Source organism: Camelina sativa, chromosome 20 (assembly GCF_000633955.1).
Source record: "Camelina sativa cultivar DH55 chromosome 20, Cs, whole genome shotgun sequence".
Taxonomy (NCBI): Eukaryota; Viridiplantae; Streptophyta; class Magnoliopsida; order Brassicales; family Brassicaceae; genus Camelina; species Camelina sativa.
This window is the reverse complement of record NC_025704.1, coordinates 16,359,433-16,374,416: the sequence shown is the minus strand read 5'-3', so window position 1 is coordinate 16,374,416 and position 14,984 is coordinate 16,359,433. Positions and strand designations below refer to the sequence as shown.

General features: G+C 37.3%; 1 protein-coding gene and 1 pseudogene across 1 annotated transcript; one reads left to right on the top strand and one right to left on the bottom strand.

The window, feature by feature from the left end:
* Window positions 2,786–5,182, top strand: LOC104772578 (annotated as a pseudogene).
* On the bottom strand, window positions 5,217–6,734 carry LOC104770990 (deSI-like protein At4g17486). Its single transcript, XM_010495463.2, has 3 exons — window positions 6,454–6,734; window positions 5,690–5,977; window positions 5,217–5,602 (listed from the first exon to the last, which is right to left on the bottom strand). Exons 1-3 carry the CDS (start codon window positions 6,593–6,595, stop codon window positions 5,376–5,378), a joined length of 657 nt encoding a protein of 218 aa, XP_010493765.1. The 5' UTR covers window positions 6,596–6,734; the 3' UTR covers window positions 5,217–5,375.

Sequence of the window (14,984 nt, the reverse complement as noted above, 5' to 3'; positions counted from 1 at the left end):
CTATTGGGAAGAGATTGAGAGATTCCTTGCTGTTCTTGGGAGATCCAAGGCTGGGAAGGTGCTAGAAGCTTGCTAGGACTGAGGAAATTCGTTCTTGTTGGTCAGAATCTTCCTGCAAAGAGGTGAGTGCATGACCATGGCTTATCTAAGCTAAGATCTCTAGATTCTATGTGATTTGGTGCTTATGTGGTTGTTTCTTTGAGTTCTCTATGATATTTCGTTGCTGTCTGGGCTGGGTTTGGCTTCTGGGAGTGCAAGGAGCGGATTGGAGAAGATTGGAGGCGAGATTCGGAGTTTCTGATCGAGGGAAATCGCTGCTCGGCATCGGTGTCGGTCGACACCAGTTGGGGTGTCGGTCGACACCAACGCGAGGACGGCTCGGGACTTTAGCGAGTGTCGAACGATGCCATGTGGAGGTGTCGGTCGACGCAAACTAGGGTTTTCGGGAGTGTCGGGCAGGGTGTCGGTCGACACCAGATAGTCAGTGTCGATCGACACCATCTGGTGTCGGTCAACACCCCTTGTTCAGTTACGATGGACGTTGCATGCTATGTATATTGCCTGGTTTGTTTTATTGATTGTTGTTTGTGGCATGTAGAGATCTTATTGCTTGTGTGTATAGCCCAGTAGATGGGAGGATTGCCTCACTGAGTGTTTATCAAATACTCATGCATCTCAATTTGTGTTTGTGGTGCAGGTAAAGGCAAAGTGTGATCGTGGAATCAAAGGCAATGAAGAGGAGGATGTTCTAGGGACTTGATTGTATGGTTATCTGGCATTGTTAGGTTGCTAGAATTGAGTCTTAGAGCATTGTTAGGATTGCTGGTTGTTTGATTTATGCTGTTTGGGATTAATGCTGGATATTACTTATTTGGTTATTGGATATTGTTTTATTGGTTATTTATTGTTATGTGGTTCCGCTGTTGGATTGTGAATGTGGTTAGGTGGCTATTGGGTATGGGACCACTAGTTGTAATTATTTAATTATATTATTATTTATTATTTATTTATTAAAAAAAAAACGGGAAGGGTTGTTTCACCATCCCTCTTGAACAACTTCTTGAGTTCGCCGGCCGGACTCCCTCTTGGTGTTGCCTTGAGTTTTGACTTGGTTAGATTCGCCTAAGAGGACATCTTTTCTGGTTGCGAATGGTTCTAGCTCCCCCGTAAGCTCTTAGTGTCTCCATTTGTATCCAGCTCCTAATTGTTTACGCTACCACACATGCTTTGGAGCTGATTCATCGCCTTCCACCAACTCGATGGCCATCGGTTCTAACTTCCAAGCATTGTAATGCGCCAACAACTTCACCATCTTTAAATATGAACCTGTTTGAGATGAAGACAGATTCTAAACAAGAGATGGTGAGAGATTAGAGAATAGAGAATATTACTGAAAATAAAAGAGAATTTAAAGAATAAGTAACCAAAGAGAATGAAGAGTATAAGGTAGAATGGAGAATATAGAATAGAGAATTTTTTCAAGAGTTCAAATGGACAGAGTTTTGCTCTGTTTTCTTGAGTTTTGCGGAAGCTTTAACAGCCAAGAGCATCCAAATAAACATTGAGAATTCGGTGCTTTAATGGCTGAAATACATGGACCATATGGACAATCAGTTTATCCAACGGTTAAAGACATTGCTCTTGGTAGAATCGCCTAAACCTAGTGTTCTCCAAGAGCTTAAGGCCTTCAAGAACCACGAAATAACATATAGAAGATGCTTTCCGTGTTCAAAAATCAAATAAAAGCTAAAGCAACCTTTGGAACACCCTTTTGTCCATCGGTTAAAAGAATGCATCCTTGAACAGCTTTAATCTAGTTGACCAAGCGGACTGGGGATGCGAAAAAACAAGATCTCTCTCTTCCTCAAGCTCGGATTTGGTCATGCCAACAAGACCAGAAACCAAGCTTTCTCAACATTGAGATGAAAGAGAATCGATTTATCAACAAAAGCAAAAAAAAAGCTTTAAAGAAGCTAAACGAACTAACTCCTAAGAGAACTGACTTTGAGATCGAGTTTAAAGCACCAAGAACATAACTTGGCTCTGATACCATGTTGGGATTTCAATAGAGAAAGCTCTTGACAAAGGAGAGACAACTCCCAATGATTGAATCTCCTTATACCCACAACAAACTAACTCGATCTCAAGGGGAAGAAGAGGTCATCAACTTGTGATGAACTCCCCATAGAATAGCTAGATAGAACCCAAATACTAGAGAGTAAGCGGATCTATGAAGGAGAAGCACTAGTTTGAGACTTATCCTTGTTCTAGTAACACAACACTTAGAGTTTGTGTACTTAGGAGAAGAGGATTAAGAATCAGTAATCTAGGCTATATGAAAGAGTAAATAAGAAGAGTTTAGGTGAGATTTGGGAAGAGAATAGGCTGCCTTAAGGGCAGCCTCTAACCGATATCCCTAAGCTCTCTACATTGCAACTAAGAACATAAACACTTGTGTAGAGAGGAGATCGGATTCTCTTTGTATTGAATAGAATGTGTTGTATTGTGATAGATTACATAGAAGAGAGATTACACATCTTAATATAGGATATGAAAGTGCATATGACCGTTTAGACATAAGAGAGAGGTGAAAGGGACATATAGCCGTTGGGGCACAAGTTGTTGCATAGTGAAAGGGACAGCTCCTTCCTTGGTTGTCTCGCTATGCTTCACCAACCAAGGTCTCACATGCTTTCTTCCTTCCCTTCTTTCCTTTGTGAGACTTCTTCTTGGGCCTCTTCTTCTTATAAGGCTTTTGCTTCACAACTCTTCTCACATTGCACTTATGGCCTTGCTAGGCCTGGGCAAAATACCCGACCCGAAATATCCGTATTGGAATCGAACCGAAAAACTCCGGTTCGGATCGGGTATGGATCTTCCCCAAAGTATTAGTTGGATCTTAATTGTAAATACTTTTGGGTATCGGGTATTACCCGATCCGAACCGATACCCAATTAGTATCCATATATATCCGAATCTATGTTGTTTATCAATTCAAATATGTAATCTGTGTTTATCAGTTGAGATTGCATTGAAGAAAAATAATCGTATTTATCAGTTCGTCTCCACTCTCTATTATCTATATGGCTATATATGCGGAAGATTTGATTCTGTAGACTGTATATAGAATTGGTTTAGTTATTTTGGTATGATTTTTTAGTTATAACTTCATGAAATTTGATATAGTTATTCAATTTATATATAGGGTATTTTAGTTATATATGGGTATTTTGGTTCTAAATGGGTAAAAATACTTATATCGAACCGAACCCAAAAAATATCATAAATATTTCGGTATTCGAATAAAATCGAACCGACCTGAACCCGAAAAAATCCGAACCGAACCCGAACCGAAATTTCCATAATACCTATATGATTATAGAAATTATAAATCCGAATTACCCGAAACCCGAATTACCCGAACCGAACCCGAACCGATACCCGAATGCCCACCACTAGGCCTTGCTGACCTCTCTCATTCTTCACACGGCCCACACGGCCTTACCGGCCACTCTCATTGTGTTCGCGGCCTTACCAGCCGCTCTCATTGTGCTCACGGCCTTACTGGCCGCTTCTCTTCTTCTTTCACAGCTCGGCCTCACCGGCCTCTCTCTCTCTCTCTTCTCTTTCTTATATTCTAATACGAAAAAGGCAAAGAAAGATCTGCCTCCTGGACCACCTAGACTTCCTATAATTGGTAACTTGCACCAATTGGGATCGAACCCTCAACGTTCGATGTTCAAATTATCTGAAAAATATGGATCGCTAATGTCCCTAAAGTTTGGAAATGTGTTTGTTGTTGTGGCGTCAATTCCAGAGATGGTGAAGGATGTTTTAAAAACATTTGACGCAGATTGTTGTTCGCGGCCTTATCTGACTTATGCTGCAAGAATTTCATACAATCTAAAAGATCTTGCATTTTCTCCATATAGCAAATGCTGGAGGGAAGTACGAAAGATGACGGCCGTTGAACTCTACACTGCGAAAAGGGTAAAATCATTTCAACACATAAGACAAGAAGAAGTTGCCTCTTTTGTCCAATTCATTAAACAATCTGCTTCATTGGAGAAACCGGTTAACTTGAATCGGAAGTTAGTGAAACTCTCAGGGAGTGTGATTTGTAAAATTGGTTTTGGGATATGTCTAAAAGGAAGCAAACTTGCAAATGCTTATGAGGAAGTCATTCAAGGAACCATGGAGGTGCTAGGGAGCTTTGCAGCAGCGGATTACTTCCCAGTTGTTGGTAAAATCATTGATAGGATCACAGGGTTACGCAGCAAATGTGAGAAGGTTTTTAAGGCAATGGATTCATTTTTTGATCAATCTATACAGCATCACCTAGAATATCCTAATAATAGAGATGATATCATTGAGTTGCTCCTCAAGATGAAACAAGGAGAGACTGGACTTGGAGAATATCAACTTACTCGAAACCACACCAAAGGAATTTTGTTGGTAAGTTATTTTAACCTCTCTTTCAATAATTTTTTTTTCCTTCACATGTTGCATGATAATTAAATCATGTGTCTTTGATTATTGCAGAACCTTCTTATTGCTGGAATAGACACTTCTGGCCACACTGTGACATGGGTGATGGCACATTTGTTTACAAACCCAAGAGTTCTTAAGAAAACGCAAGCTGAAGTTAGAGAAGTGATTAAAAACAAAGACAATATCATGGAAGAAGATATAGAACGACTCGAGTATTTGAAAATGGTGATCAAGGAAACATTAAGGATAAACCCACTTGTGCCACTACTAATTCTAAGAGAGGCTTCAAAAGATCTAAAGATTGGAGGTTATGATATTCCAAAGAAAACATGGATCTATGTAAACATATGGGCTGTTCATAGGAATCCATACATTTGGAAAGATACATAAGCTTTCATCCCGGAGAGATTTATGGATAGCGAGATTGACTATAAAGGTCTAAACTTTGAGATGTTGCCATTTGGTAGCGGAAGAAGAATATGCCCTGGTATAGGAATGGGTATGGCTTTGGTACATTTGACTCTTATCAATCTTCTTTATCGTTTCGGTTGGAAGCTTCCAGAAGGAATGGAGGTACAAGACATCGATCTTGAAGAATCAAATGGACTTGTGAGTCCTAAGAAAACTCCGCTTCAGCTTATCCCCGTCCTTACCCAATGGACATGACTTCACTTTATCATTTCATAGTTCAAACTAAATAATGTGAAGTTCTTTTACCATTTCCATATCATAAATAATGTTAAGATCTTATACCATTACCATATCAAGAAAATGTTTGTTAAATCTAATATCTTGTAGCGTAACCACAACTTCTTGGAACCATTACTACCGAATCAAATGACAGAAACAAAAAGGTCGGGTATAAAGTTTTACTAAGACTAGAGCTAAGCACTCACAGTTGGCGATGGAGGAAAACATTGTCTCCTCCTTTCCCCTCTTCTGCTTCGGTTTAAAGAGCCCGGCGAAGAAAGCGAAGGGCCAGGTGGAAATCTACTTGACCTGCTTCGAAGTTTCTTATTTTCTGCTTCCGGAATCTTCTCTTCCTTTGATCTCACCTGCCTCACCTTAGTCTCATTCAGCTCCGCCGGCAAAACACAGTTGCAAAACAAACCTAAAGGACAAAAAAAACAAACCTAACATTAAGAGCTTATACATAAAACAGAGTAAAAAGTCAGTGTTCTGTTTTGTAGCTTCTTACCAAAGCGAGCAAGACGGTTAACCCAACTAGGGATCGATCTTCGGGTCAACTGAACACAAACGTCATTGCAGAAGTGATTACAGTTCTTTGTAATCAAATGGTAAGTGTTTCCACTATATTCTTCAGCAAGTTTCTCCATAAACGCACGAACTTTCTCAGGATCCAAATCAGTTCTTCCAATCAAAATAGACTTCCTGAATGTAAAACCCGGACATTGCTTCGGTTCCACCTCGAATATCCCCGTTGTCGAATGGTCGTGAGCACCAAAACCGTATTCAACCCCATGAACTAAAACCAAACAATTGATAAACACACAAATATATCATCAATCCAACAACTCTGTTTTATTTATTTTAGGAAGCAAACAAAAACTATACAACTTAGATCTCAATATTAAAACATCACTCATTTTTGGACAGACATGCCTAATAAGATAGTAACACAACAATTACACATTAAAAACTCATATACAACCCGGTTCTGGTAAGTCATAGTCTCTCATCATAGAAGCTGATCCAAATTTAGTCAAACAAGAGTTTCCAGTTTTGGAATCTATCGAAAAATGAAACTTGTCTATTTCAATATCTACAAACAAACAATAACCAAACTAAAAAAAAAGTCTCATACTTTAAAACCAAACAAGCTCAAACAGAATCAAATAAGAGATTTTTCAAGACCCAATTCGAAAGTTGTAATCTTTAACCAAAACCCACCAATAATTTCCAAGAAAAAGTTCAAACTTTGAGAAATATTAAGAGAGATACCTTCAACACCAGAGTGATAGATCCCAAGTCCTAACCAATAAGCATAGCCATTGATAGGTGTAAGATCGTATACATTCAGATAAACCGGAACAGAACCAGGTTTCTTCTTCCGGCCAGGCACCACCACCATTCTACACAACATCTCTTTTTCTTTAAACCGACCAAAGAGGAGCTTCGAATCTTATTCTCTCTGTGTTCTGTCAATCTGAGAGAGAGAAGCTTCTGATGATGTTTCCTTCTTTCTTAAAAGCTACATTCTCTTTTCTTTCTTTTTTTCTTCTCTCTCCTTTGTGTCATCCTTTGCTCCTTTTGTTTTAGGGAAAAAATTGTTTTCTAACCCCTATAATTTACGTGTCTTTCACGTTTTGCCCCAATGTTTATGAATTGGAACTACGACGCCAACGAGGACTACTAGTTACTAGTGGTAGATTGTGTAATATAATGAGGAAAAGAGGGTAAAGAGGTAAATTATATTAAAATAAATAGAATTCGACAAAGCCACGAGCCCATGTCTCAGGAGTTTGTGACTTTGTGTACGTTTTAAGCAAAACGATGACTAAGCTGTTACGGCGTGAAGTTGGCATCATAATTACATTTTTTATATCTTTTGACCCAAACCAAAAAACAAATTACGCTGACTTTACTTGAGAATTATAGATTGATTCTTTTGTTTTTATGTGATTAATGTATAGATATGGTACTTTAATTAGTGAAAACTCTTTGACGAATAGAAAAACGTATTTCACGGATGTGCATATATCAATTATTTTGTAATGTTGTTAGGTACGAATTACTTTTTTAATTTTGAGTTTAAGATCATTATTCAATACTTTCATTAACAAAATAGAAAAATATAAAGAAAAGCTTATAATTTCATGTAAAAATAATGGACAAAACATATCGTGACTTGGCATTGGGGTTAACATAACATAACATAACTCTTCACAAATGTTTTAGCCGTCTTTTAACAATTGTTTAATTTATAGTGGAATGACCATTAGACTTAGAAAACGTAGTAAATTGGTATTTGATCATTCTTTCTAAACATAAGTTTTGTTTATTTCCCACTGAATTCTAAAGATAAGAGTTTATATCATATCAGAAAGCTGATTTAACATTTAATCAGATTTTGGTTTGTTCATTACTCGATAGATTAATTCTAAAAAGGTGGCTTTTAAAAAGTCAACAAACTACGTATGTCTATTTTATGACTTACAACAATTAAATAAATAGCCTTGGCCATTTGTAGAACGACTTTGTAGACCAACAAGTTGTGTACATCATTATATTATATTTTTACGACTTCTAAGTTCTAAAATGATGATAATGTAAGTTACTAGTATTATATTCTAGTGATTATTTTTTTCAACTACCATGTTTATCATAATTTGAAATATACACTTTATTTTGGTTATGATTGGCACTAATAGTCACAGTCAGAGACTTGTAAATGAAATTTTGTTCTGTTTTATAGTCAATAGGTTTTTTTTTCTTCATAATGTCAAATAGATAAAATGCGAAAAATATACATATAAAGATGTCAAAAGCAACGACGACGATATGGGCCGATCACTTGTATTTGTATCTTCCTTATCTTTTTCGATAACGTTGTTCGGTGTGGACCTGATGAAAATGAAATGAAACCTCTCTCGGCTTCTCTAAATTTTCCAATAAATCCATACAGAAAGATCATCGCCAGTCGAATCAAATTAGTAGAATATGTGGTTCCTCTCTAAAGCTACTAAGCAAGGCATATCACTTATTTTCCAAACAACATAGGGACAAGTACGTAACTTATGATTTCAACTCTTTTAGTCCTTTCACCAGTTGGACATTACATGCGCTAATTATGACAGTCAGACTCATAGATATAGGCAGCTGTTATTACAAGTGACCGTAAAATAGTCAATTTAGATATCACACTTTTAGGTGTGCTTCGTGTGAACATACAAAGTCGGCCATAACTAGGTATCTATGGAGTTGAATAAACCGAGTTTTCTCCCACGTTAAGTAACAAAACATTGATGGGAATGATACCAGAAGCAACCCTTCCTAAAAGTGGTGAAGGTCACATTATATTGAGAGAAGAGGATCCTTGGAGTGTAAATATCTTATTCTTTAAGTCTTATGATGTAATTTATGTAAAGTACTTACGTTAAACATATGTGAAGAATGTATAAATAGGCTGTACCGTACAATGAAATAAATAAGAAAACCTTTTACACTAAACTAGTTTTCTTGACACATTAACTATCAATGAGAAAATTGAATGTAAATGCAATATTCAAAAAAAAAAAAACTATTAATTCAGACATCCCGAACATGATTTGCATTAAAAATGAGGCAGATTGGCCAACTCATATTTTCCATCACCAACATATTCGGCGGGAATGACTTATTAACCAAGTGGCCAACGGTTCACCCGTTTCTGGATATGATAAACTTGTGTATCCCTGGTCATGTAGTCATATCAAACCTCTTTCACTTTGCAAATTGAAAAAAAAAAAAAGAAGTGATCTTAACTCTTTGTCATAATGTTTTCAATATCAAATTATCTTTTCTTAAACATTTTTTTTTTCCAAAACTCCAACCTCCTTTTGTCCGTTACCGGCATTTTTTTGCTTTAGTACTCTCCTTTAAGATCACATCTTCATTTTCTTGTCTTTGTTTCTTGTGCTAGTTATATACTGTTTTCGTTATGATTTAAGCATTAACTAATGTTGCAGTTACTTTCCCAAAACCGAATGGTTCTCTCGAAGCTATTTTGAATCCACGAACATAAGATGTCCTCAACATGTACCCTCATACTCACACAAAAGTAAAACTGAACAAAGAAGTATTTTTATTGAACTAACAATATGCCATATTCGAATTTGAACTCAAGATGATACAAAAAAAAAAAACTAACAAAAAACATTGGAATAATACTCTGGTCCTTTATATTGTCATTTGGTTAGAAGATATCGTGAATGCCATTTCTAATAGGACCTTACAATTATTTTGTAATGAGAAGGTAACGTTTCTACATTCATTCATTCAATATAACAAATCATCACAAACAAAATGATACTATCTATTCTTACTTTGAAGTATAAATAAGTAGGTTCTACAACGGTTATTTCTACTATTTACAAAGAACGATTAAACTGCATTAACTTTATTTTATTGACTTGACGACACACAAAATCCTCTAAGCAACAAAATTTTCGTCCGTCCGATAAATTTTAGAATCCAATGGCTCTCACTGGACCTTCAAAACTGTCGGAGAATGTCGTTTTCAGCTTAGTCATTGTCATCTGTAGGCCCAACAAAAGAGACTCATTTTACTAAACATGTCCGTTTCGGGACGAATTATGTAACCGACCAAAATAACTTATGTTCATATAAAAAATTAGAGCCAGAATGTAATAATATACAAGAAGATAAAGATGAAACAACGGGCTCGTCAGGTAATTTGGTTCTGCATGGCACAATTGGCACCATTGGAACATGTGTGATTGTCCAAATTTGTTCTTCTTGGATTTATTCATGGAACTGTCTGACTTTTCGTCATTCATTCAAGAAGAATTTTTTTCTGTGTGGATACAAAAATCTCTTCCCTGTGCAAAGAAAAAAAAAAACGATATGACAGAGCTTTAGTTGAGTTGAGTTCAAGCTTAAACCGGTCCAGATAATTCTAGTTCTAAACCAAACTCAATTTCGTGGTTAAGTAGCCGGTTAAGAATATATATATATATATATATATATATATATATTATATGATAACTAGATATGATCCGGACTTTTACGGGGGTTTTAAATAAGCATAAAGCGTGACACCATTTCGGCTGGACAAATAGAGTGATTTTGTAAATTTCGTGCTTGAGAGAAATTGATCTTAAGGCAACTCCTCCTCAAATAGAATGCACTATACAGTCTATACTACCACCGCTTGGTTAGAATTTGCTTTGTTAAGGCTAAGGGTAGGTAAGTAATTAAGAGATGTAGGTGTATCTTTTCTCACGTGTTAGAGTTTGTTAAAACGGACTTGTCTCTTTTATTTCTTAATAAGAGCGGAGATTAAGCTCGATGTATGGCGGACCCAATCACACGTAAAGGGGGTCAGCTGACCCTCCTAAAATTCTGAATTTTGTATTATAGCCTTATAAGTTTTCAAATTTTTTTGTATTTCTTCTGTTCTGACCCCCTAAAAATTATAGATTTTTGTTTCGATCCTCTGAAAATTACAAAATTTATCTTTTGACCCCTCAAAATATACAAATTATGTTTTGACCCTTCAAGTTTTTATCATATTTTTCTATTACTGTGTTTTAACTATATTTCTCTCATGTTTCTTAGTTTTTTTGTTTGTTTCAATTATAAATATTGAATCTAATTTTGGTTCTTTTTTAAAAAATAAATATATTTTTACTTTTTTAAAATATTTTTCTTTTTTTTTGGTAAAAAGAAATATATTAATTTTCTTAATTATATTTTGACCTCCCTAAAATATATTCCTAGATCCGCCAAGTATGGTAATGAATCTATAGTCAACTGTTGGGATACAAACAATGTCCCACATCTAAAGATTAGAAAATAAGTTTCTAATATATAAGCCAAAACCAACTCCAATTAGTATGAAATTTTTTAGGAAGGAGTCCAATAAGAAATCCGTGCGGGCTTTGCCATCTGGGCCCAAAGCGGACAATATCATACTAATATGATAGTCTTTTCTTCTGTAAGGCAGACAGAGGACAATGTCGGGTTATTTTAGATATTCTTAAACAATATGGGTCTGTTTTGGGTCAGCAAATAAATTTTACAAAATCCTCGGTACAATTTGGGCACAAGATTGATGAGCAGACAAAAACCGAGCTCCAGGATGTTCTCGGGATCACGACTTTGGGTGGTATGGGGTCCTATCTAGGTTTACCCAAAAGTTTGGGTGGGGCTAAGACCAAGGTTTTCTCTTTTGTTCGGGAGCGGATTCAAAGTCGGATGAATGGTTGGACTGCAAATTTGCTTTCAAAAGGGGGAAGGGAAGTGATAATTAAATCTGTTGCAACTGCTGTTCCATTGTGATGTCTTGTTTTCGGTTACCAAAAACAATTACATCCAAGCTTACTAGTGCAGTGGCAAATTTATGGTGGAGTACAAATGGTCAGACAGGGGGCATGCATTGGCTTGCCTGGGAGAAATTATGTGTTAGCAAACAGTTGGATGGTCTTGGTTTTAGGAATGTGGATGACTTTAATTCGGCGTTACTGGCCAAGCAACAATGGCGTCTGATAGATGTTCCAGAGTCTTTGTTTGCCAGGGTTTTCAAAAGTAGGTATTATAGGAATACACATCCGTTGGATCCAATTAGGTCATACTCTCCCTCCTATGGATGGAGGAGTATATGTTCTGCTTGCTCTCCGGTTAATAAAGGGCTTATTAAACGGGTTGGCTCTGGGAACACCATTTCTATATGGTCAGATCCTTGGGTACCAGCTCAATTTCCGAGATCAGCTTCCAGCAAGGGGCCGTTAAAGGACCCTTCTCTTCAAATGAATCAATTAATTGATCGACAAAATAATTCTTGGCGTCTGGATATGCTCAATGAGCATTTTGATCCACTTGATGTTGCATTAATCAGGGCTATTCCGTTGGGTGGTAACCAAAGGGATAATCCTTTCGGTTGGCACTTCACGAAAACTGGGAAGTATACAGTCAAATCAGGCTATCATGCTGCACGTCATGACGTGGTTCGGAATTTTGCGGCCACTGGTTCTGGCCCGGAAATTACCCCCCTACTCGCTAGCGTGTGGAGGGCTCGTTGCCCACCTAAGATCCAGCATTTTATGTGGCAGGTCTTATCTGGTTGTATTTCGGTTTCAGCGAATTTGGGACGACGCGGTATTGCTTGTGATGTACGGTGCGTACGATGCGGCGCGGATACGGAGACAATAAATCATGCCATCTTTGTGTGTCCTCCGGCCCTCCTGGTTTGGGCCCTAGCAAATGTGCCGGTGGGGCCTAATTCCTTCCCGACGGAATCAGTATATGCAAATGTTGATCACTTTTTAGGGCAGCAGAATCCGGGAGCCCATATTGCGGCTTTCCCTTGGCTCATGTGGTTTATTTGGAAAGCAAGGAATGCACGTGTCTTTGACAATATTGTCGAGCGGCCGGAGGACATTGTTAGGGTAGCAGAGGGTGAAGCTGCAGCATGGCAGCAGGCTCAGATAGAGGATGATCTAGTGACCAGTCCCACTTTTCCAGTAGTTTCGGAGTTGCCAATTAGGGTGCCTACGGTTTCCCTTCCTTCGGTCTTTTCAGGATATCGATGCTTCATAGATGGATCTTGGAAAGCAGGGGATTTGTATGCAGGTGCTGGTTGGTGTTGTACCTCGATCCAGACAACGTTGCCGTTTTTGGGAGCCAAGAATTTCCGGCGAAGTCTATCTCCATTACACACTGAAGTTGAAGCGTTCCTCTGGGCGATGCGCTGCATTATCGGCCATGACTTCAGAGAGGTGGCTTTCTATACTGACTGCTCCGACTTGGTGAAGATGGTGTCTTCTCCTTCCGACTGGCCAGCGTTCTCGGCGTACCTTGACGACATCAAGACTGATAGGGAGGAATTCTCTTTCTTTTCTTTATCTTTAATTCCTAGAAATGCTAATGTAAGGGCGGATTCTTTGGCACGCCAAGCGCGTACATCTCCGCACCAAATATTGTTTGTAAATGTTTTTCCTACCAATTGGCTCGTTTGAGCTGATCTGTTGTTGACAAAAAAAAAAAAGTTGGTTTGGGTTTGGAAAGCCCAACAATTGGTATCAGAGAACAATATTATTTATTTTTTTTTTTTTTGTCAAACAGAACAATATTATTCATGATACATAATCTCAACAATTGTTTGTATTCCAACATCAACTCTCTTGTAACTCTCAAAGACCATTTAGATCAATCAGATTTCATAATCGGTTTCCACTTAAGGAGATCTTAGCTTGTTCTTGATTCGATTGGTTTTGTCGATTAGTCTAAAGGAGTTCTCGGTTATTTGGTGTTTCGACCACAAGAAATTATGTTCGACCATTTTTGAAAAAACACGTGAACTCTTTGGTTATGAAAGCAACATCTATGACGTGTTTTTCTTATAATGTTTTTCTTCTAATAATCTCATTCGTTGTCTAGTGTCCACCAGTTTGAGGCCTAACAAAGAGAACCATTGGATGCTTTATTTAACGTTACATACTATATTTTGTTAGTTACTATAGGCATAGTGATGTATTCATATAGTGATCCAATATATATTCTTATAGTACTCTTTGCTTTTTAGTGACACCATCANACCGTTTTTGGGAGCCAAGAATTTCCGGCGAAGTCTATCTCCATTACACACTGAAGTTGAAGCGTTCCTCTGGGCGATGCGCTGCATTATCGGCCATGACTTCAGAGAGGTGGCTTTCTATACTGACTGCTCCGACTTGGTGAAGATGGTGTCTTCTCCTTCCGACTGGCCAGCGTTCTCGGCGTACCTTGACGACATCAAGACTGATAGGGAGGAATTCTCTTTCTTTTCTTTATCTTTAATTCCTAGAAATGCTAATGTAAGGGCGGATTCTTTGGCACGCCAAGCGCGTACATCTCCGCACCAAATATTGTTTGTAAATGTTTTTCCTACCAATTGGCTCGTTTGAGCTGATCTGTTGTTGACAAAAAAAAAAAAGTTGGTTTGGGTTTGGAAAGCCCAACAATTGGTATCAGAGAACAATATTATTTATTTTTTTTTTTTTTGTCAAACAGAACAATATTATTCATGATACATAATCTCAACAATTGTTTGTATTCCAACATCAACTCTCTTGTAACTCTCAAAGACCATTTAGATCAATCAGATTTCATAATCGGTTTCCACTTAAGGAGATCTTAGCTTGTTCTTGATTCGATTGGTTTTGTCGATTAGTCTAAAGGAGTTCTCGGTTATTTGGTGTTTCGACCACAAGAAATTATGTTCGACCATTTTTGAAAAAACACGTGAACTCTTTGGTTATGAAAGCAACATCTATGACGTGTTTTTCTTATAATGTTTTTCTTCTAATAATCTCATTCGTTGTCTAGTGTCCACCAGTTTGAGGCCTAACAAAGAGAACCATTGGATGCTTTATTTAACGTTACATACTATATTTTGTTAGTTACTATAGGCATAGTGATGTATTCATATAGTGATCCAATATATATTCTTATAGTACTCTTTGCTTTTTAGTGACACCATCATCCTACTCAGCAACTGTCTTCTTTTAAAATTTATATCTGTTTTGTTCTGTTTAAATGTCTTGTTAGCAACTTTTAAATAAATAGAATGATTGTTCTAACTTTTAGGTAACCCAACTTTGACATTAGAATATTAATTCTTTTTTCTTGTGACTATGAAACCAAATCTTCCTACAGATCTCAATATCATCTTTTCTTCTTCTTTGTTTTTTATTTTTCCTTTACTCTATACTTTATACGGTTCTTGGGTGTCTACCTGAAATCCATTTATGTAAAGTCTAAAAATCTCAGAC

Excerpts from the sequence above, each read along its gene's own strand:
- LOC104770990 (XM_010495463.2), bottom strand. The coding sequence starts at position 6,595 with ATGTTGTGTAGAATGGTGGTGGTGCCTGGCCGGAAGAAGAAACCTGGT. Across the intron at positions 5,978-6,453 it reads CTATCACTCTGGTGTTGAAG|TTCATGGGGTTGAATACGGT; the intron begins GTATCTCTCTTA and ends GTTTGGTTTTAG. Across the intron at positions 5,603-5,689 it reads TAACCGTCTTGCTCGCTTTG|GTTTGTTTTGCAACTGTGTT; the intron begins GTAAGAAGCTAC and ends TTTGTCCTTTAG.